The 21,997-nt window shown below is 39.1% G+C and overlaps 1 protein-coding gene across 1 annotated transcript in view; it reads left to right on the top strand.

Moving 5' to 3' along the window:
• LOC120532219 (annexin A10-like) overlaps positions 1 to 21,997 on the top strand; it is a 128,519-nt gene that overhangs the window by 71,620 nt on the left and 34,902 nt on the right. The window contains exons 7-8 of the mRNA XM_039758068.1: positions 2,391 to 2,444; positions 2,563 to 2,656. Coding sequence (XP_039614002.1) covers positions 2,391 to 2,444; positions 2,563 to 2,656 — 148 coding nt within the window. The remainder of the gene's footprint in view (positions 1 to 2,390; positions 2,445 to 2,562; positions 2,657 to 21,997) is intronic.

The following is a 21,997-nucleotide window of genomic DNA, read 5'->3' as shown; positions in this document are numbered from 1 at the left end:
TCAGCTTGATTCTTTTCATAATAAATTAAGAACAACCGTGATTCATGACTTTAAAATATTAACAAAACCAATTTTCACCTTTAACAATATAGATGACACCAGATAATGACACATTAACAAAAGTTTTGTTTTCAATGCATGACCGAAGTACTTCACCTATATATTGAACTGCCACTTAAACAGTAAAACCATATTAGCCAATACGGTCAAGGCCTCCAAGAATTGGTGCTATTTATTTAAATCCTTCATTTGTCATCCAAATGCAATCAGTACAGAATGCAAACCTTGCCGAGTGTTCATGTGAAACATCAAACTCGAAAACTTGAATGTATTTCCCTTCTGTCTGATAACAGTGAATTTAAGATTAGAGTTACATTAGAGGAGGACCAGTGTTGGAAAAAACCCAAGTAGTGGGAGAAATAGGAGAGTGTCAGAAAAGAGCGCTTGTACAGAAGTGTTTTGGAATTCAAATTTACCATCCCACTGCATAGACAATGGCAGTAGATTTGTCATTTGTCTATTGATTTTTCACATTCTGTCCCGTAGTTGTTCATTTTGGTGTAAATAAACCTCTGTTGTTTTGACCTCCTTGGCCTTTTCTGGATTCAAGAATGGCTCAAAAGCCATCTCTATCATCACAATTGGAAGTGTGTTTAGTAAAAAGGTGGAGTGTTGATGATCAGAAACATATTATGAAGAGGTAAGATGAGACAAGATAAAGGGTTTGGTTCTATGGAGGATGCCCCATTTAATGAAGTCTTGCAAAGGGATCACAGTCAAATAAGGGATTGTGTTAAGTCCATGTCACATTTCATGACTGCTGGTTCTTGGGTATATCAGATTTGCTGACTGCAGATGCTGATCTTATCGCCGGACCATGTCAGTTTACAAGGCCGAGATTCACTGGGAATGTCACATGTAATGAGAGGGTGCCAACCTTTCAGCACAGTCGGTTGAGCTCACCCCTTTTACTAATAGTGAGTTACAGTCTGCCTGACGAAGCCCAGGTTATATAAACGATTAACAGGTATGGTGAATTTGGCCACAATCTCATCACTGCTTTATATGTATTGTACTTCTGGTTGAACATTGGTTGGTCATCATCTCTCTTGTACACAGAGCACACCAATGTGGCTAAAAACAAATTATGTCTGAGCGAATCACACACTAGCTGGACTGAGTCACTAGGCAAATCATGAAATGTGACTGACTTCACGGGTGTGTGCGGACAACTTGCTACGACTGTGTAAATGAAGACTACGACTGAAAACTCCCAATGTGGCTCTTAGCAAACGATCCATTGAATTATTTGTTGTTTTAGCTTTTCTGAAGAGCATAGATCTGCCTCCTTCAGTCGCAGGTCCTTGAATGAATGATGACTTCTGGTTTGGAGGTTTCCTAAATACTTGACAAAGGGATCCAACAGGAGATGTTGTCACATTTCATTCCTGAAATCTTCTGTCGGTTCTGAGAGCAGAGAATGTTAATTACTGCGCCATCCTCAACTTCCCACCTCTGCAGAACTCCCGCAGTGCCACATGTCTGACAGTACACTCAAGGAAGAACAGGATGAATGTTGACAAGAGAAGGCACTATTACTAAAATGCTGTTTTTTTTTTTTATTGGTATCAAGTGAACGATGAAAATATGATACACCATTTGCTAGTACACTTTATCTACTAACAGTTTCTCCTTCAGTTGACTTGTGCAACTTTTGATCCACAAAAATTATGCAAGGACACTGTTGTGTCATCTGTGGTCTCACCGGGCTCTGAAGCTCTATTATTGTTAATAATAATATGATTATTAGCGTTAACATTCATCCATATGTAACAGTTATTGTGCTTGAGTGAGAAAATGTTACTTATGCCCATAGAATCATAGAGAAAAAAACATCTTTTCACTAAAATCACATTTGTTAGGCACTCGACTTGATTACTTCAATTATGTTCTGCTTTTGTTGGAGTCACGGATGTTTAAATGTGGAAAATCTCATTCGGCAAAGCTATGAATAACTTGCTTATGGTAGAAAAAAAAAGGCAGCTTTATCTTTTGAACCACGCCAGGTGCCAGTTAATGACTGAGAACTTCACAAACAGCCCTAGAAATCCACTTAAAGTCTTTGGCGTGAATCACATTTGAATATTAATGAGCTGCAATTGAAAGACGAGCTGTTGACCTCAAGCTCTACAAAGTGAGCATCAGGCCTCACTTCATGTTAACAAAGGGAAAATGTGTGACAAATACACAAGAGGTTTGGCTACATCATCAATGCCAAATATATGTATTTAATTAATCTGCCACTTGAGTAATAATTCTCATGCTATTTAATTATTGTGTCCGATAATGATTATAATGTGCTACTGTTAACTTTTGTTGTTGTTTTACAGGGAGTCAGAGAATCAGGATATGCTGATCCAGGCTCTGCTGCTCAGGATGCTATGGTAACCAGAAATTTTCAAATTACTGTACCTCACAAACATGCCTCCAATTACAGTACTTTAGTATTCAAGAACACCGACATTAATGTTGTAACCTATTGATGTTTCTGTAACACTGCAGGTTCTATGGGAAGCGTGCCAACTGAAAACAGGGGAGCATAAAAACTTGCTGCAAATGATCCTGTGTAACAAGAGCTATCAACAGCTGTGGATGGGTAATGACGGTCTAAGCCTTAAAAAAAAAAGAGGGGGGCTCGGGGAAAATGCTTATCATGGTTTAATTACAGAGAAGAAAACTGCAAAGAACAAGGATGTTAAAAGCATGACAATGACCTGGTCAGCCTCAGATTGGGGGAATAATTATAAGATCTACATTTGAAATCAAGCAAAGCCTCGATGCTCTTTAATTGGAAACTTCCAACAAAGCAAATTGTGATGCCATTGTAAAAGTGCTGTGCTTGGTCAAGCAAAGGTCGTAACTTAATTAGTAGCTAGAAACATGTGCTCTTCTGTCTAATTCATCGCTCCCTCCTATTAAGCTTTAAAATAGGCCAGGTCCACGGAGGACAGAGTCTTGTGATCTGCAGAAGGAGGTGTGGATCCATCAATGCACATTTTGAACCCTCTCTTACCAGTTCAGGGAAGTGCCTATAGAAAGTTTTCACCCCTGTAGAAATTTCTTATGATTAATAATCAATAAGACGCCCACTCTGGATTTGAAAGAGATTTGAAAAAGAAATTTTAAATTGGTTAATTAATTATCAGTTTTTCCTTTGCCTGTGCTACAATGAGAAAACCAAAAGAATTGTGTCCCAAATGTTGAAAGTCACTTTGGATAAAAGCATCGGCCAAATAAATAAATGTAATGTAATAAAATGTTTCAGCAAGGTTCCTACTTTATTTACCTTACCTTTCTCTTTTGTAGGAGGGTGTCTCTGGCCTTTGACTTATAGCAAGGCAACTGAAGCACACTTGTCTTAAGACACAGAATAATATAATTTATTGATAGGCACAAGGATTATATAAGTATGATAAATGCATTTATATTTTGACATATAAGGTTGGACGCAGACAGAATAAATGACAAACGTGTAACGTATAGGCTGTCCGTTTACTGGTATTCAGAGGTCTACTTTATCTTGGTACAGATAAATATTTTCACAATACCAGGTCTTTATGGATGATGTCAAATGCTATGTGTGGAGTCGTTGCTTTGTTGATTGTTTGAGTTACAAGTGGAGGATTCTTCATGCATTGGATGGCACTCTTTCTCTTTGCTGCAGGATCCTTGTCAGTGTTGTGCTTCTACTTCCTCCGCTTGCCTTCTACTGACTTCTGCCACTTCGTTGGTTAAAGGCATTTACTCATTCTGTCCCAAGAAGTTAGATGCTGAATTTCCCTTCTTGAAGTAATGGCTGCTTCTTAGCCTTGTCAGACTATTGGCACACAGCTTTAACTTGAAAAACTGTCTCTCAGTGTCAGGTTCACAAAAAGGAGAGAATTTCATCTTTTCCGCTCCTCACAGAGTGGGCGGCTCATAACATTTTCGGTTTCAGAATTTAATTTTACATATTTCCCTATTTCAGAGAGAATCTCAGAGTGGGTGCCCCGAGAGAATCCCCAGGGAGTTCAGAGAATGTCCAGCAAATATCCCAGAGTCCTTTTTCAGTGCGGTGCAGAGTTTTAAGGATAAGTTGAATCTTCTCCTGATGGGATTAAAATCACTTCCAGTTACAAAATCAGTGTTTTCTAATAGGCGAGTTCTTCTGTCCATCTTAGTTGTCATACCTTGAATTATAGGTCTTTGTCCTTGCTTGAGTCCATGTTTGCGCCTTCTGGCTCAAGAGGTCTGCTAATGGGCCCCTGGAGAGATGTGAGTGCAACTCTGAACTACACCTTTGTTATCAGATGAAGTTCAGGCAGATCCTGGTACATGTTGGAGTTCAGGTACTTAGTTTGGAAGGCACAGTGGGATGCCTGCATCCCTGTTACATCTGCTTTCTTAACAGGCCTGGTGGGCCACAAAAGCCTAGAAGAATGGGCAATGCCTACTTTGTCCTACACCCCCTTGAAATAGATTTTTTACACTAATCAGAAGATAAAGACTCTTTAATGTTAACATGAAAACAGATCTCTGCAAAATGATCTAAATTAATTACAAATCTCTCTATTATAATCAAAAAAATCCTGGGACGAGACAAGACTTTTTAGCCTGGGACAAGATGTGAGTTTTTCAGAGAGATACTTTCACTTCCCACAAGACAAGACTTTGTGCCAAGAAATGTAACCACACTTGGGGCCGGAAATAAAAAACAAAGAGTAGATGACAATGTACAATGTTGTAAAGGATTCAAAAATGTTGGCGCGATACACATGCAAGTCAGGTTAGAAATAACAAAGTCTCAAAAAAATCATAGTAAAGATCACATTAGTGCAAACAAATGGAAATTATTACTCGGTGAAATAACAAAACAGCGAAAAGAGATCAAATATATTGTTCGGGTTTAAACTTTAAGTCGGAGACTTGTAGATCATCTAATTTGTATTGCCATCAGGGAAACGTAGTGTTTCTTCCCAATGAAGAGGCGTATCCACGAGAATTAAAAGGTGTGTTGTTTGGTGAAAGTGAAAACCACATACGCGTGCGGCAGAGACGCAAAGTGGCTGGCATGTAGCGCAGGCCTGGGGGGGTTGGCAAGCGAAGCAAGCAGGGGGCGATACTCCCTAGTATAAAACAAAAACTAACTGATTGCATAAATAATCACCTCTTTAAAACATTATTTAGCAAATGCACCTTTGGATTCCATCCCAGCATTGAGTTTGTGTGCACAGGTCTCTCTCGTTCTCAGCTTTGCAACATCAGAACCCTGTCATTTTTCATTTGCTATTAATTCCTTTTTTCAAAACTGCTCAAGCTCTGTGAGACTGCGCTGAGATTGAGAATGAACAGCCATTTTAAAATCCAGCCACTAATTCTCAGTGGGATTCAGGTCTGGGCTCTGACTCGGCTACTTCAGGATATTAACATTTGTGTTTGAGGTTGTTGGCTTGCTGGGAAACAAAGCTTCTCCCAAGGTTCAGGTTTTTTTGCAGGACTGTTTTTGCCCAGGATTTAGTTTCCTGTATTTTGGGGTATTCACCTTCTCCAGTACCCTTTCAGGGCCTGCTGCAGAAAAGCATCCCCATAACATAATGCTGCCACTGCCACGCTTTATGGTGTGGATGGTGTGTTTTGGGTAATGTGCAGTGTTTGGCTTTTAACAAGCATGCTGTTTAGTCTGATGGCTCAATTTTGGTCTTGTCAGACCATAAAAACTCTTCTAGCTGACTTCAGGGACACCACATATGTCCTCTGCTAAGCTGGCATGTGTATTTTTTACAGTGACTTTCTCTTTGCCACTCTCCCATAAAGCTGCAACTGGTGAAGCACCCAGTCAACAGTTGTCATCTGCACAATCTCTCCAATCACAGTCACTGTAGCTCCTTCAAAGTTCCTACAGGTCCTTTGTTGGGCTCCTTCACTAGTTGTCTTAGTGCATGATTACTCAGTTTTTGTGGATGGTTTTTGTGAGAGCTGTGCCATACTCTTTCCATTTCTTAATGATTCATTTAACTGAATATTCAGTGGCCTGGGTATTTTTTTAATCTTTGTCCTCTGGCTTGTCGTTTTCTATCAACTTTTCACACAGTTGCATGGAGTGCTCTTTTGTCTTCATTGTGTAGAACAGACCACCATACTGACGTGACTGTCTTTTCTACCACTTCCTCTGCTGGGGCCAGCCTAACTCCCAAGGTTGAATTAGCCTTTTCAATCAGGCTTAACATGGTGTGTGTTTCGGATTTATAACCCAAATGTATCAGTACAGCATTTTTAGAACACAACTATCATAATCTACACAGTCTTCTTGTCTATAGTTCTGTTAAAAGTCCAAAGCCCACATCCACATTGTCTACTTTATTTATAACAGGAGTCGTGACTGTCAAATTGGAATTAGATTGACAGCAACAAAGTTGTCTGTCCCTTCTTGCATTTTTAATGTCACCTGGGAAAGTGCTTCCCTAGAATCCTTCTTTCAGAACATTTCCAACTGCCTTTAGGTTGTGCATCATCTGTTTATGTCTGCATAGGTTTTCCTCCAGGCACTCTGTTTTGATCCTGATAGTCAAAAGTCATGCACATTACAAGTATGCTAACTGCTGACTCTAAATGTTGTCAGTGGGTGTGAGTGTGGACTACTGCATGAGAGTGACCTGAAATGTATTGGTCAATGGAAGCCATCAGATCATTTTGAAAATGAGACTGGGGTCAATTCAAACTTATTTTGGCTTACTGAGCATTGCCTTCTGACACAAGAATTTTACATCTCAGAGGAAGGCAGCAGACTTACTCAAATACTTAACATTAATGTTTCTTTTATCTTCACTGATTGCCAGCTTTCATGCCCACTGTGGCTTCAAACATTTCCTCCGACTTTCCAACTTTTGTGCCTCAATATCTTCATTCTACACTCCAGGACATTCATTTTTCTTTGTGGTATTAATTTCTACTGATAGTCTCACAGGGATGCTGGCACAGTGGTTACCACTGCTGCCTTACCAATCCAGAGTCTGGAGTTTGACTTTGGGTCTGGGTACTGACAGTGGAGTTTGCTCATTCTTACAGTGTCTAGGTGGGTTTCTCTCTTCACACACACACAAATGTTGCCCTTCCTAATTTCAAACTGATGTGTGTGTTACTGTGCCCACCCTGTCTGGGGTTGTTTCCTGGTTTCTGTTGTAACCCCATGGGGGCACCAACTGAACACCAAACCACAGATCAGGTAATACCCAACATAATTTCTGCTTCAAATAAAGGATTTACTTGAATGTAACACCTTCTTATACAAACCCCGGCAAAACTGCACAATACGCAATTCTCCTTCCTCCTCAATGAGAACATTTCCCACTGCCTCATTTAAGTGAGGCAGCAGGTTTTTAAAGTCGACCCATCAGCTTCTTTCAGTCTCCTATCCAAGTCATCTGGGGTACGTCTGGGTCTCGTGGACACCAGAGCAGTCCTCCCCTGGCAGTGCCCAAAGACCCTGACAAGGCTGCATTTCTGGACTCCGACTTCCATGCCACCCTGCAGGTGTCCTAATTGGGTTCAACCCCGAGGAACACTGCCACCAGCAGTGTGGGGAAATGAAATGTGCCCAGTCCTTCTATTATTGCCTCCTTACTGGGTATGAATTGGGGATGCCCTTCCTTCCCTCCAGGCACCTACACTGGCCAGATGTTACAAGGATAGCTTTCATCTCCTTGTGACCAGAAATTTACCAAATTATAAAATGAGTAAAAGATTGCTTATTTTTTTATATATGTATTATTTTAGAGCATTGCTTTAAATGCTACCACTTCTTAGATATGCCTTTAACTATTTTTGCTTTTATGCATTTCTTAGGGTTCAGATTTTTTTAATGAAAGAAATACTGTAACTACTAGAATATTGATCTGGAAAAATAATCAAAAACATGAGAAAAGTGAGAGTGCTGGAAAAGTATTTCATAATTTAAGAGCAGTTCTTGTGAACGAGACTCTATGGGTGATAAGCAGTAGACATAAGAAGAAAAACTCCTTCAAAGTAAAACAATAAAGAAAGTCAAACAGGTCAAATGGTTTTACCTTAATATTAAGGCAGAATGTTTTTTTATGGGATAAGTGAAAGGTTTACACATTATCCTTTCAAAAAGCCATAATGTTTTATGAATAAAAACAGCAAGCAATCAATTAGAATAGAAAAGATGACATATATAATAAAATATGAATAAATATGAAATATTTATAAGGAATAAAGCACTGTTGAATGTGAAACACATATTTATATGGCTTTAAGGAACAGCTTTGTGATATGAATAATCAGACTTGTAAATGGGCAATGACGTGGTTAGCACGAAGTCCTCCAGAGCCCTGGGTTCAAATCCCCACTTGGGTACTGTCTGCATGTACAAACTGCATGTGCCTGTGTCGGGTTTTTTCAGGTACTCTGGATTTCAGCCCTAAGATATGCACATTAGGTTTATTAATGACAACTATTGGCTTATTTGAGTATGTGTGGCATCATGGTGGTCCACTGCTGCCTTATGGATCCAGCGTCCTGACTTTGAATCCTCTTGTTTGTTTTCTGTCTGGAGTTTGTACATTTACTGCTGTCTGTATATGTCATGCTTAAGCCAGATTTCCACTCCAGATTATGTTAAAAATGTCCTTATTCTTCTTTGTTATTTTTTTCTATTGCTTCTGATAGTTTTGTTTATCATTTGTGTAATTATTTTTTGCTTTTTAATTCTATTTTGCTATAATTTAGGTTCTTTGCATGCTATCCTGTTCTCTGATGTTGCATGTTTGTGGGGGGATACCCAAGAGGCGGGGCCACCCATCCATCACTGTTAAGGGACCGCCCCCAGGCAGGCTGGGAAATGGAGTCCCTTTACTGTCCTAATGCACTGCACTCCGGTGGGTTTTGGTGGTTCTTGTGAGTACTACATTCTTACTTGTATTTTTGCTGTGGTTTGTGACTTTTTGCTGCTATTTTTTGGTTTGTTCTTGTGGTTTTTGATTTGGAACTCGTTTGCCTTGGACTGCCTTTAAGGCAATTCCTCTTTGGAACCTTCTGTTGTATTTTTTCCTTTTCATTCAATACATCTTCTTTTATAATGTTTTCTTATAGCTTTGCTCAATACAACCCAGGGGGTTGTTGGTTATTCTTTCCCTTGTGGAGCATTTTGAGTGTGTTAAATCAGAATCAAAAGATGGAGATTTGTTTCAATAACCAGTAATTAGAATATCGTGGAAAATAAATCACTAGGTTTTGTCTAATCTCAAATACCACTGACTGTTTTAATACTGTCACACCAATGACATCAGAACTGGGGTAGCCTTGGTGCATCATGGGAGAATTGCCATGAAAAGGGCAACACAAAAACCACAAAATAGCAGTGGCCATTGTCAAACCAAAATGGCAATGGACAACGCAGTAAAAACCAAAGCACCAAGTAGAATTCTGAATGCAAAATTCATTTCCTGCTTATTAAAACCCCAAAAATGACACCAAAATGAAAATGGCCTAAGGAAAGCCTAAGAAAAACTAGAAATAGAGTAAAATCATTAAATCAATTTGCTTATTTGGAACATTTCCAGAATACATTCTTGCTCTCTCTGTGATTTTCTCCATGAATTCGGATGATGTAGAAAATGAGTGGCTTGACTTTTGTATCAAGTTGATTGTGACATCACTCGTCGCTCTAAGCAAGGCAATAGAGATCATTCCACAAAATGGCGGTACTCGTAATAAAGAAAATGATGTCAGATTAACTGAATTAAATAAGTTCTACACAGAAGGAGAAATGGAATCTACATGTTCCAAAAGCTAACCTGAACATGAAATATTTTATGAAAAAAAAAAAGAAATAATCAAAACCAAATCTTAATATTATCTGAGTCAAATGATTAAATATTTTAGAAATTGGTCTTTCTTTGATTATATATTTAGAGTTGTGTCACATTACAGCATGATATTTTAGGGATGCTGCCTCACAGCTCCTTCTCATTTTAACTCCCAGGCCAGCCAGTCTGTGTGGGATTTGCACATTCACTGTGTACAGTACTTCGGGATTCCTTTCACACCTTAGAAGTGTGCAAAGTGCAGACGTGAGTTTGTGTCCTGTGGAAAATCATTGTGAAGGGAGTTTTGTGTAAAACCGATGTTAAATTATGTGTATGTCAGACATGCCAAGTGCAGTTTCTGAGCTCACCACTGGGCTGTGTCAATTTACACAATGGGTGTATCACATTTAGCAAAATGTGCATCGACTGTCCAGCACACTTGTGCTCATCCCTACTTCTGACATCCAATAATGTTCTACCTGACAGAGTCAATCTCATCCCCTTGTTCTTTTTTCTATTCTGTTGTGGTATGTAAAACACAAAACCTCAGACAAATGAGTCTCTCTTCTTTTTGTGAGGTTCCTTATTTCTAATCGCTGTATGATATGCATTGTACTTCTGGATGAGCATTCATTGGTTTTCAGTTCTCATGCACACAGAGCCCGTCCTTAAGACTACAGACCAAGTCAATCTGTTTAATTTTGTCTGGACAAGTTGTGGGCTAGCTGGAGTGAGTCACTGGTTATATGAGAGGAGTCGACTGGCCTTCATGAGAGCACGCCAACGACTACATCTGACTTGCTAAGATTATGTAAATGTAGGCTGCAATTGAAAATTGCTGATAAAGTCATCAACTGTCACACGGCCTTAAGCGAAAACAACCTGCCTCTACTGCTACCTCAACCCAAATTTGCCTAGAAAAGGCAGAGTAAGAGGTACCTTGTCACAGAGGAAAAGATTCTGCAAGGTGAAAGTATGACAGTATTCAAACTGAATGACACCCTCCTAGACAAAAGCCCAATTAGTCATTTGAGCTGAGGCAGTTTTTGATCAGCTAATATGGTTATTTTGCTGTGTTCCACACAGCTGAGTTTGCAACTCGGAGACCCAAAAGGGATGTTCTGGGTAGGGAGTGCCAACTGAGAGAAAAGAATCTGCTTACACTTAAAGGGATTCATTCTACTTTCCAGATTTTCTTTAGATTTTTTTAATTAATTTTATTGATTTTATTAAAATCCAATAACATTCCATACAAACAACTCAATTTTTACAAAAAAAAGGTTCAAAACAAATTAACCTACACCCCTGAGAAAGAGAGCTAGGTCAGCAGAGTAAAACTTTAAGCTAGTAAAAATAAGTAAATAGATAAATTAATAAATGTATAAAGGTAAATGAAGTAAAAGATGGGAGAGAACCTGCTTTTCCATTTAAATGCTTATTCTAAAATGTTATTGATTAGATCCTACCAGGTTTTGAAAAAGCTTTGTACAGATCCTCTAAGGGCGAATTTGATTTTTTCCAGTTTCAAATAGTATATAACATCAGTTACCCACTGACTTAAAAAGAGGTGAGTTGGGATTCTTCCAGTTGAGCAAGATAAGTCTACATGCTAATAGTGTAGTAAAGGCAATTCCAGTTTGTTTGTCCTTCTCCACTTTAACCCCCTCTGGGAGCCCACCAAGAACCACTGTTAATGGGTTAGGAGGGATTGAGACACCAAGGCTGTCTGATAGACATTTAAAGATTTTGGTCCAGAATGATGTTAATTTGGTGCAGGCCCAAAACATGTGGCCCAGTGAGGCTGGAGCTTGATTGCAGCGTTCACAGGCTGGATCTTACCCTGAAAACATTTTGGACAATTTTAAAAGAGAGAGATGCGCTCGATATATAATCTTGAGTTGAATAAATCTGTGCTTTACGCATATGGAGCTCAAGTGTAGATTTGTTAGACTAGATCGTCACGATCGTGTCAGCATGGCAGTCCCAGGAGCAAGAGGTATTTCAGTTGCACCCGCCTGGCCTCATACAGTCAGTCAGTCATTTTCCAACCCGCTATATCCTAACACAGGGTCACGGGGGTCTGCTGGAGCCAATCCTAGCCAACACAGGGCGCAAGGCAGGAAACAAATCCCAGGCAGGGCGCCAGCCCACAGGGTCACAGTGGGTCAAAGCCTTTCCCAGCAGCACTGGGTCCAAGGTAGAAAACAATTCAAATGGCAGAGTGGTGCTTTGGCTATGGCATTAGGCTTCAAACCACACAGTTGCAAGCTCAATTCTATTAAAATGCAATAAATGTAAAATGAATGATTGCATTGTTTTTATTGTAACCAAAATTAATAGGAGTCTGGCGTCCCAGTATAATTAGAAACAGAGAAATCAGCATTCTGGTATCCCTCAATCATGTCTTGATTAACAAGCATTGCCTTTCTGACATTTACTTGATAAAATAGTAAAAAAAAATTTGAATATATATTCTTCTTATTAGAGATTTATTTAAATAACAAACTTTCCTTTGATCAAATACACCTTATTCATCAGAAATAGATTCTAATTTTTAAAGAAATATTCAGTGAGATTGCTGCTCTGTAATCGTACCGCATCGCTTTGTTATGCTTCAAGCACAAAAATGTACTGTTTTTATTGAGCTGCCTAATTATGGGCGAACTAATCACGCTTCTTAAAGCTTTTAATTCTATTCTTGTCATAAGCTTCAAAACAGTAGTGCATCATAAAAGAAAATAACACTTTATCAGTTCCCCTGGGATTTGTATCCTAATTTATTTATTAGCCATTTCTTTGTAGGCAAGGCCACATCTGTCACTTTTGTTCTTTGGGCACCTGGAGGGCACTTATGTTTTGTAGCAAATTTAGCATCTTTTAAGCCTTTGTTTAGAAGATATTTGGTCTTTTGTCGTCTGATTGATGATGTCTGATGATATGTTTTAATTAAACTGTTGTCCGTGGTCAAAAAGGTGAGAAAAATATACATAAGAAAAGCTGTCCCAACACCAAAATTTTGAAATTATGAACCAACTAACCATGATGATAGCACTAACTACTTAATTAATTAAGAACCTTCGGCAGCCATATCCCTTTCATGATATGCAGTTACATAATGCCAAAGAATAAGAATAAGTCATGAGACAGCCATGTTACTACTATATTCATTATATAGAAAAGATTTAGATAGAAATAATAATAACAAGCTGGTTAAGTTTGCAGACGATACCAAGATAGGTGGATTAGCAGATAATTTGGAATACATTATATCATTACAGAAGAACATGGACAGCATACAGGCTTGGGCAGATTTGTGGCAGGTGAAATTTAATGTCAGTAAATGTAAAGAATTACACATAGGAAGCAAAAATGTTAAGGTTTGAATACACAATGGGTGGTCAGAAAATCGAGAGTCCACCTTATGAGAAGGATTTAGGAGTCACAGTGGACTTTAAATTGACAGTTTTAAATCTGAAATTAAGAAGGCAAACAGAATGTTAGGTTATATAGCACCTTGATATGTGGAGTACAAGTCACAGGAGGCTCTGCTCAACCTTTATAATGCACTGGTGAGTCCTCATCTGGAGTCCTGGGTGCAGCTGTGGTCTTCAGGCTACAAAAATGACATAGCAGTTTTAGAAAAGGTCCAGAGAAAGTAACTAGGCCCATTCCAGGGCTACAGGGGTTGAGTTATGAGGAAAGATTAAAAGAACACAGCCTTTTCAGTTTAAGCAAAAGAAGATTAAGAGGTGACCTGACTGAAGTGTTTAAAATTATGAAGGGAATTAGTACAGTGGATCAAGACTGTTAGTTTAAAATGAGCTCATCAAGAACATGTGGACACAGTTGGAAACTTGTGAATGGTAAATTTCGCACAAACATTATGAAGTTTTTCTTTACACAAAGAACGATAGACACTTGGAATAAGCTACCAAGCAGTGTGGTAGATAATAAGACTGTAGGGACTTTCAAAACTCGACTTGATGTTTTTTTGGAAGTGGATAGGACTGGCATTCAGCCCTTTGTTGGGCTGAATGGCCTGTTCTCATCTAGATTATTCTAATTTTCATCCATTGGATGCCAGTTTCTCACAGGGCACATACAGACAGTGCCACACATTGGTTAGGATGTTTTTGGACAAGAACAGGCTATTTAGCCCAACAAAGCTCACCTAATTTCTCCAAAAAAGCATCACTTAAATTTTGAAGGTCCCTAAAGTCCTGTTCTCTACCATCCCTTGTGTTTATGGTTCTCTGTGTGAAGGAAAATGTCCCAAAGTTTGTGCAAAACATACCCTTAACAAGATTCCAACTGTGTCCCTATGTTTGTTCCTTTTAAAGAAACAGCGCAGATCCACTGTACTAATTCCTTTTATAATCTTAAACACATAGCTGATAAATTCAACTTCTTTTTGTTAACAATGCACTGTCCAACAATTTCAGTCTCACTCAGATTGACTTATAGGTATTGTCCAATCTGATTTTTTTAATTTCATATACAGACCTCTGCGTCTGCAATGCGATTATTGCCATAAAATAATCCTTAATATACTCTAGCAGCCGACAGACCGTCCTTCAGAGAAGTAATGCTATAAATGCCAGAGAGAAAGTGACCTGTTCAGCAGGGTTATGGTGCTCTTGAATTCCACATGCATCAAAAAGAGTCATGCAGACAGGCTGAGACATTCAGAGCAAGAGATGGTAAATAAGAGCCTCATGCAGGAGTCCGGGTCTCATTCTTGGTAAATCGCACAGAGAAAAGCAGAAAGAAAATGAGAGATTTTGGCAGGGTTATACAGGGTCCTCATGACAATGTCCTTTCTGAGGCTAGACAAACAATTTTTGTAGTATTCCAGTAACACTATTCTAATTCATAAGTTGTTTGAAATGCACACACATGTAAACGTTTGAAAAACAAAATTTAGAAGTGTATCAAAATTGACTCTAGGCCTTCTTACCTGAATCCATCCATCCACTCATCCATTCTCTTAGAACCAATGTCACTTTATGAAACTTCTAGTCATTGGGTAAGTCAGATTTCCTGACTGCAGTTGCCGATCTTGCCATCAGGCCTTGTCAATTTACACAACCGAAAATTGCTGGGCACATCACATTTACCAACAGCATGATGACTTTCAAGCGCAATCATTCTCACAACTTTCTTTGGGCTTCAATAGTGTGTTACATGATAGAGATGGTGCCAAATCAAAGGTTAACATGTATGGCAAGTTCAGCCATAATCTCAGTCCTTTTCTTGTTTCCATTCTGTCGTGGTACATAAAATAAAAGACATCAGACAGACGAGCCTCTCTTCTGTTCGTGAGGTCCAAAACACACATAATCCCTATTTCTCGCAGTTGTATTATGTGAATTGTATTTCTGGATGACCATTTATTTCTGTCAGGTCTCATGCATGCAGAGGCCACCCCATAAGCAAAGAAACAATCTATCCTTGTTAATTAGTTGGAGTAAGTTGCTGGGAATGTCAGACTATGAAACTGGCACCACTGACTACCTCCCAGTCCCCACAGTTATGTAAAGGCTAAGACTGAAAATCACTGGAAAAGTCATGTCGTGTGACGTGGCCTTAAGATGTTTATTCAAGGTAGGTGTGCAGGGTAGCTATGGTCCATGACAAGAGAGACAAAAATCAATGACAATAGTAAAAGTAAGGGAACTATTAATTTAATGTTACAGTTCATCTTTCAGTTGTGTTATCTTCCAGTAGTAGTAGTAAGTACTGTAGTAGTAGTAGTAGCATCCCTCCTGCACTCATTTTATGAAGTGTGACCAGTTAGGGAATACGATGATGTTAAATCACAGAAACGCTACAATCAAGCATGATTAGAGTGTGTATTTTCAAACATCTATGTTTTCACCTGTCCATATGGGGGGATAAAAACAATGGCGTAGTGTGGATAAAAGGCAAAACAGAGGCTAGTGTCTAAAGCTAAAGTGTAGCAGTGTGTAGAGTCTGAGTAACTGGTATTAGGGCAAAGTGGTGGCTAAGTGTCTGTACTGGTATCTGGAAGGTTGCTGGTTCAAATCATGCTACTGCCAGAAGGGATCTTAATTTGTTAATATCAAAAGCCAAAAGTATTGAGAATGACACAAGTATTGGTTTTCACAAAGTTTGCTGCTTCCGTGTTTTTAGATCTTTTTCTCAGATATTTCTTTGGTATACTGTGCAAACCATTGGTTTGACTTTGTGTCAAATGAGCGGTTGCTCATGAAGTCCCGAATGAGGCACATTACCTGCATTGTAAGCGAGCGTCAGTTACAGCACTGCGGCCATGTGGTGCGATTCCCCAAGGGTAATCTAGCTTGTAAGAACCTCATTGTTGGGGACCCAAGTGGCTGGACCAGGCCAAGGGGTCACCCACGTAACACCTGGCTGCAGCACATAGAGAGTCATTTCCGGAGGGTAGGACTGGACCACATGTCTGCCTGAGGGGTTGCCAAACGGGATCCCGAGTTGTTTCATCGTGTAGTGGGTGTGGCAACGCGCTGTACCAGTGCATGCTACCCAAATTGACTTGACTTGATACTGAGCAACTTCTCCCAACCATCCAAGAACAGTTTGGTGATGAACAATGCCTTTTCCAGCATGATGGAGCACCGTGCATTAAGGCAAAAGTGAGAACTAAGTGGTTCGGGGACCAAAACATCAAAATTTTGGGTCCATGGTCAGGAAACTCCCCAGACCTTAATCCCACTGAGAACTTGTGGTCAATCCTGAAGAGGCAGGTGGACAAACAAAAACCCACAAATTCTGACAAACTCCAAACATTGATTATGCAAGAATGGGCAGCTGCCATCAGTCAGGATTTGGCCCAGACGTTGATTGACAGCCTGCCAGGGCAAATTGCTGAGAAGTTGCTCAGTATACCAAAGAAATATCTGACAAAAAGATCTAAAAACACGGAAGCAGGAAAACCAATGAAAACCAATACTTGTGTTAGTCTCAAAACTTCAGCAGACAAAAAATTGTCAAGACACTATTTGGAAAAATCTGAGACCCTTGTGCGACTTTGCTGATGTCTCTGCTGAAACTCAAAAAAAGACACTTGGGAGACTACTGTGTTATTTTTTCTAAGGAGAAAGACGAAAGCATGAGACAAAAGAAAACGTCTCCATTTTATTTCAAAAACTAAAAGATATTAAGGAGATCCCTTTTTTGGATTTTGTATTCCTATGGGGATACCAGAAGATAGAACATAGTAAAAAAAAAAACAAGGCAAAATTCTAAATTAGAGATATATACTACTGTATATTTAAGGTTAGCTCAAACTGAAACTAAAATTCATTGTCAACAATCAAAGCCCAAGATCAGTACAAACTCAAAGTCAAACAAAGAAATGCTCTCAGGTATTATCTGTAATCTCAGACAGCCAGTAAGTGCACTGTGCCGACTTTACATTATCATGTCACAGGTCACAAGTCACAGTTCTCCAAGGCCACACATCTTAACAATAGACCACCGCAGTGTGGTAACAAAGCCACAAACAACATTGGATCAGAAAAAATAACAACCTCTGTGTCTTTGTAATCTTTAAAACTAACTCAGAATTTTAAAAATTCAGTGTGCTTGGGTTCAAAGCACTAGAAATGATATAAATCTTTTAAGCATATTCTGGTGACACCAGAAAAATGAAATTAAAATACTAATCACATCACATGAAGTAGATAAGCAAGTTTGAGAATGATATGTTTTATTTTAGTAATATACAGTTTTTGATTTGACACTGAATAAACTTGCAGAATCTACAATAAGACCAGTGTAAACATACAGTGATTATAACAATATACCTCAACCTCTAAGTTACCCTTTAAATATAATTTTGCTCCTCCACGTATGGCACCTAACAGTTGACTGTCAGTGGGGATGATTTTCTTTTTTGTATTATCCTGCTCCTGCTGTGTCCATAAACTAGAAGCGGGGTGCAGTATAAAGTGAATCCTTCTCAAACAGCTAGCATCGATCATCTCAGACTTTCTAAATATGGTTTCAAGCTGAAAGAAGATAATAAACAACAATAGCTTTCTGCTGTCATTTGGAGGGCAGACCTTTCTTTTTTGACTTCTATGTGGAGAAGACTGTATATCACAATTTTATTTAAAAGCCTTTCTTTGTAATTTATCTTTTTTTCAAAGCTATATACTGATGTAGCACTTTTAGTTTTGATTTTCAATCATTTATTTTTAAAAAGCGCTTTTAGAGCAATTATGATCATAACTTGCTCTGCAAACAAGGTCAAAAAAATTAGTGCATATTCTGATGCGCTGGCTTTTACATTATTGCCGTTTGGGATTACATGGAATATCAATACCTGAACACGTTTTTATTTGCAATTTTTTTTTTACTATTTATTACATAGAGTGCCTATAAAAAGTATTCACTTTTTAGAAATGTTGACATTTAATTGAAATACAACATTGAATCACAGAAGATTTAATTTGGCTTTGTTCACACTAACTCTTTAATGTCAAAATGAAAAACAGATCTCTGCAAAGTGGTCTGAATTAATTACAAATGTAAAACAAGAAATAATCGAAGGTTTAAATATTGAAGTCAGTATTTATTTGATAGCCATGACAGCCTTAGCTCTGTGTGCACAGGTCTTTCTTTCTATCATAAGAAATGTAAGAAATTTAACAAACGGGAAGAAGGAGACCATTCGGTCCATCAAGCTCATTTATTTAGCTATTAACTAACCTGTTCCAATATCTCCTCCAGATTCTTCTTTAAGGTTGTTGAAGTTTGTTCTTCCACTCCATGTTTCGGTAGTTTGTATCAGATTCTCAAAACTCTTTGTGTAACCAAGTGCTGCCTGGTTTCAGTCTTAAATGCACCTCCCGTTAGTTTTCACTGATGTCCTTGAGTATGTGATTCACCCTTAATCTGAAAGAATTCTGCTGAATCATCTTTATAAGCGCCTTTGGTAATTTAGAAGAACTGGATGAGGTCCCCACACCATCTCCTCTGCTCGAGACTAAACAGGTTTATTTTTTTGAGTATGTCAGAGTAGGAAAGAGTTAAAAACTACTAGATTCTGCAAAACTCCTCAAACAAAATACAGAGAAACCATTGGGCAAAACCTGATGTGGTCTGCAAGACACCTGTGACTTGGATTTGCTTTCCAGCAAGCAGAGAACATCAACGCATTAGCCAAATCTACACAGAAATGGCTTCCAAACAACAATGTTAATGTGGCTGAGTGAAAGTCCAGATCTCAAATCCAATTGAGAATTTGTGTGTGTTGTCGGAGTTGGCAGGGGTGGCGACCCGGCCGGGACGCCCAGGAGGACCAAAGGAAGGCTTGCGCCTTCCCCAGACCATGTGGAGACGACTGCCCTGGTACCTTTGGGGGCCATGGGTTCAGAGCTTTGAAGCTCAAACCTGTAGGGGCCCGTGGTCACCGCCAGGGGGTGCCCCTATGCCTTTGGAGCCCTGGACCTCAGCACTTCTGCCACACCCGGAAGTGCTGGGGGGAAGAATTCTGGGGACACCCAGAGTGCTTCCGAGTACGCAGCCGGCACTTCCGCCACGCTGGGGAGTGCCGGTGGAAGACTGCCGGGAAGCACCTGGAGCACATCCGGGTGACTATAAAAGGGGCCGCCTCCATTCATTGAATGGCTGAAGTCGGGAGGAGAAAGACGAGTTCTAGAAGGAGAGGGAAAGAGACGGCCTGAAGAAAGAGAAGGCACTGTGTCGTGGCCAGGACTTTTGAGGGTTGTTGTTGCACCGTGTACATGATGGAGATCATAAATAAACGTGTGTTGGGTGAGTTGAACGTGTCCGCCTATCTGTGTCCGGGCCAGCTTCCACAGTGTTTACTTATGATCTTCATGAAAGCTGACAGATCATGTGTAGTTTTTCAAAGAAGAATGGGAAAAATGTCCAGATTTTCAAAGCTGACAGAGAAAGGAGTTTGAGCACATAGACTTAAGGCTATCATGGCTGCCAGAGGTGCATACTGATTTGAAGGGGGTGAATTCAATTGTTTTCACTTAGACATAACAAAATAAATTGAACCCACTGTGATTCACTGCAGTATAATGATAAAATGTGAAAACTTCTAACGTATGATCTTTACAATTGTTGTGGTTAGCCTCTCTGTGTAAGGACTTGAGACAGAGAAGGGTTGGGACCCTGAGTGATTTGTTGCTGGTGACATGCATCAACACCTTCTTTACAAAAGGTTCAAAAGATGACTTGGGTTTTCTCTGCCTATTTAAATGATAGCTGAGACTCAACACCTACAGAGAACCTATTGCTAGGTGGAGCTCTAATGCAGAAGACCCAAGGCTTCCAGAGCACATGTCTGACATTGGGATTGCCTTAGATGGGACTTCACAAGGACCTACTGAATTTCGAGTTGCGAGGTGATTTAGGGCACAGGTTCATATGGTGGAAGAGAGAAAGCTCAGAACAATGTGAGGAATGCATGAAATATGAAAGAAAGAGAGCAACTTATTACAGTTTATTTGAGGGAAACTTTTGATGAATTTCCATGTATCAGTCTTACTAACTTGGGGTTTGGGAACTAAAGAATATGAATTTGATATTAGTTTTTGACTTTAGAGTGTTTTGAGAAAGTTGAATATTTCTAACATTATGCAAGGCCACCATTTTTGTTTTTCACTATTTTGAGTCTTTCACATTGTTTGTTGTCATAGAAATTTTGACAGAATTCTCTGGGATGTCGTCAGAGCGATGGTTTAAACTTCATTCCAGACATCTCCTGGGTATCCAAATTTGCAGGCAGATGATCCCCATGTTCATGCTTTCCACACAACTCTTTGCTTTGTCACTTATGGTTTTTAAACTTCTGTCCTTATTTTTGACTTTTGATTTTCGACCTAAATTTTTGAAAGAATGGCTTCCTGTTTGACTTAGATCTTGGCTTACTCTCTGAGTATCTGTATCTTCTAGTCATTGTCACAGAATCTTTATTATCTCTTTTGTACACATACAGTACCTTCCTGGGTGTTTCACTTTTAGATATCCCTGGTTTCCAAGGCATTTTTGGAATGTTCCCACTATTATACACAGGAGTTATTTGATGACCCCAGCATTCAAAAATAGAGTCATTCATTTTTTTTTTCTTTTGTTCACTCACTTACTCCAATGCAGTGTCACAATCTCAATGGGTTGTGTGTCTATCTCTAGCTGCACTCATTCATGCCCCAGTACCAAGCCTAAAGTTTCTAATCAATCTAAAACGTCTTAACCTCAAATTTTCATACTGTTATTATTAGCAGCTTTTACTCATTTTTACGGTAAATCTCAAATGGTTTTTCAGGATCTCTGTGGCTTTCTTGGGGTTTTCGGAGCTCATTATATATGAATGTTTGACTTTAGAGTGTTTCGAGAAAGCTGAATATTTTTAGGGTTATCCTGAAATATAATTTTTGTTTTCGGTGGGGGCCACCATTTTGAGTTTTTTGCATTGTTTGTTGAAAGAGTAATTTTTCCAGAGTTCTCTGGGATGTACGCTGCTTCCAAATTCATCAACGCAACAGTTTAAAGTTCAATCCTGACATTTCTGGGCTGTCCGAGTTTGCGGATAGATTGTCACGTTTGTGCTTTCTAAGAAATTCTTTGCTTTGTGACTTCCCGGTTTTTGAACTGTTGCTCTCATTTTTGATTTTCAATGTGTTGAGTTATGATCTAAATTTGACAAAAGAGGGACTCTGACCGTGACATGCTCTCTGACTATGTGTATCTTCTGGACATTCTCATTAAATATTTATATATTGTCCCTTACTATAAGAAAGTACACATAACCTTCCTGTGTACTTTATTTTTTAGTGACGCTAGTTTCCTATTTTTTTGATTGAGAATGGCTCAAAAGCTCCCACTATTGTACACAGTAGGATTTCCTTTTGACCCCAACATTCATAAAATGAGTTATTTTTTTTTCATTTACTCACTTATTCCAGTGCAGTGCTGCAATCTTGAGTGTGGTTTGAGTCTATCACTAGCCACACTCATTCACATCATTCCTAAAATTTCTAATCAATCTGTTGTGTGGTGGGTGTGGCAAGGCACTGTATCAGTGCATGCTCCTAACCTCTAACACTCACATATTTAGAATAGAATCTCAGGTAGACAAATGGAGAACATGCAAA

This window comes from Polypterus senegalus, chromosome 7 (assembly GCF_016835505.1).
Source record: "Polypterus senegalus isolate Bchr_013 chromosome 7, ASM1683550v1, whole genome shotgun sequence".
Taxonomy (NCBI): Eukaryota; Metazoa; Chordata; class Cladistia; order Polypteriformes; family Polypteridae; genus Polypterus; species Polypterus senegalus.
Note: the sequence above shows the minus strand (reverse complement) of the source record. Positions and strands in the feature narration are given on the sequence as shown.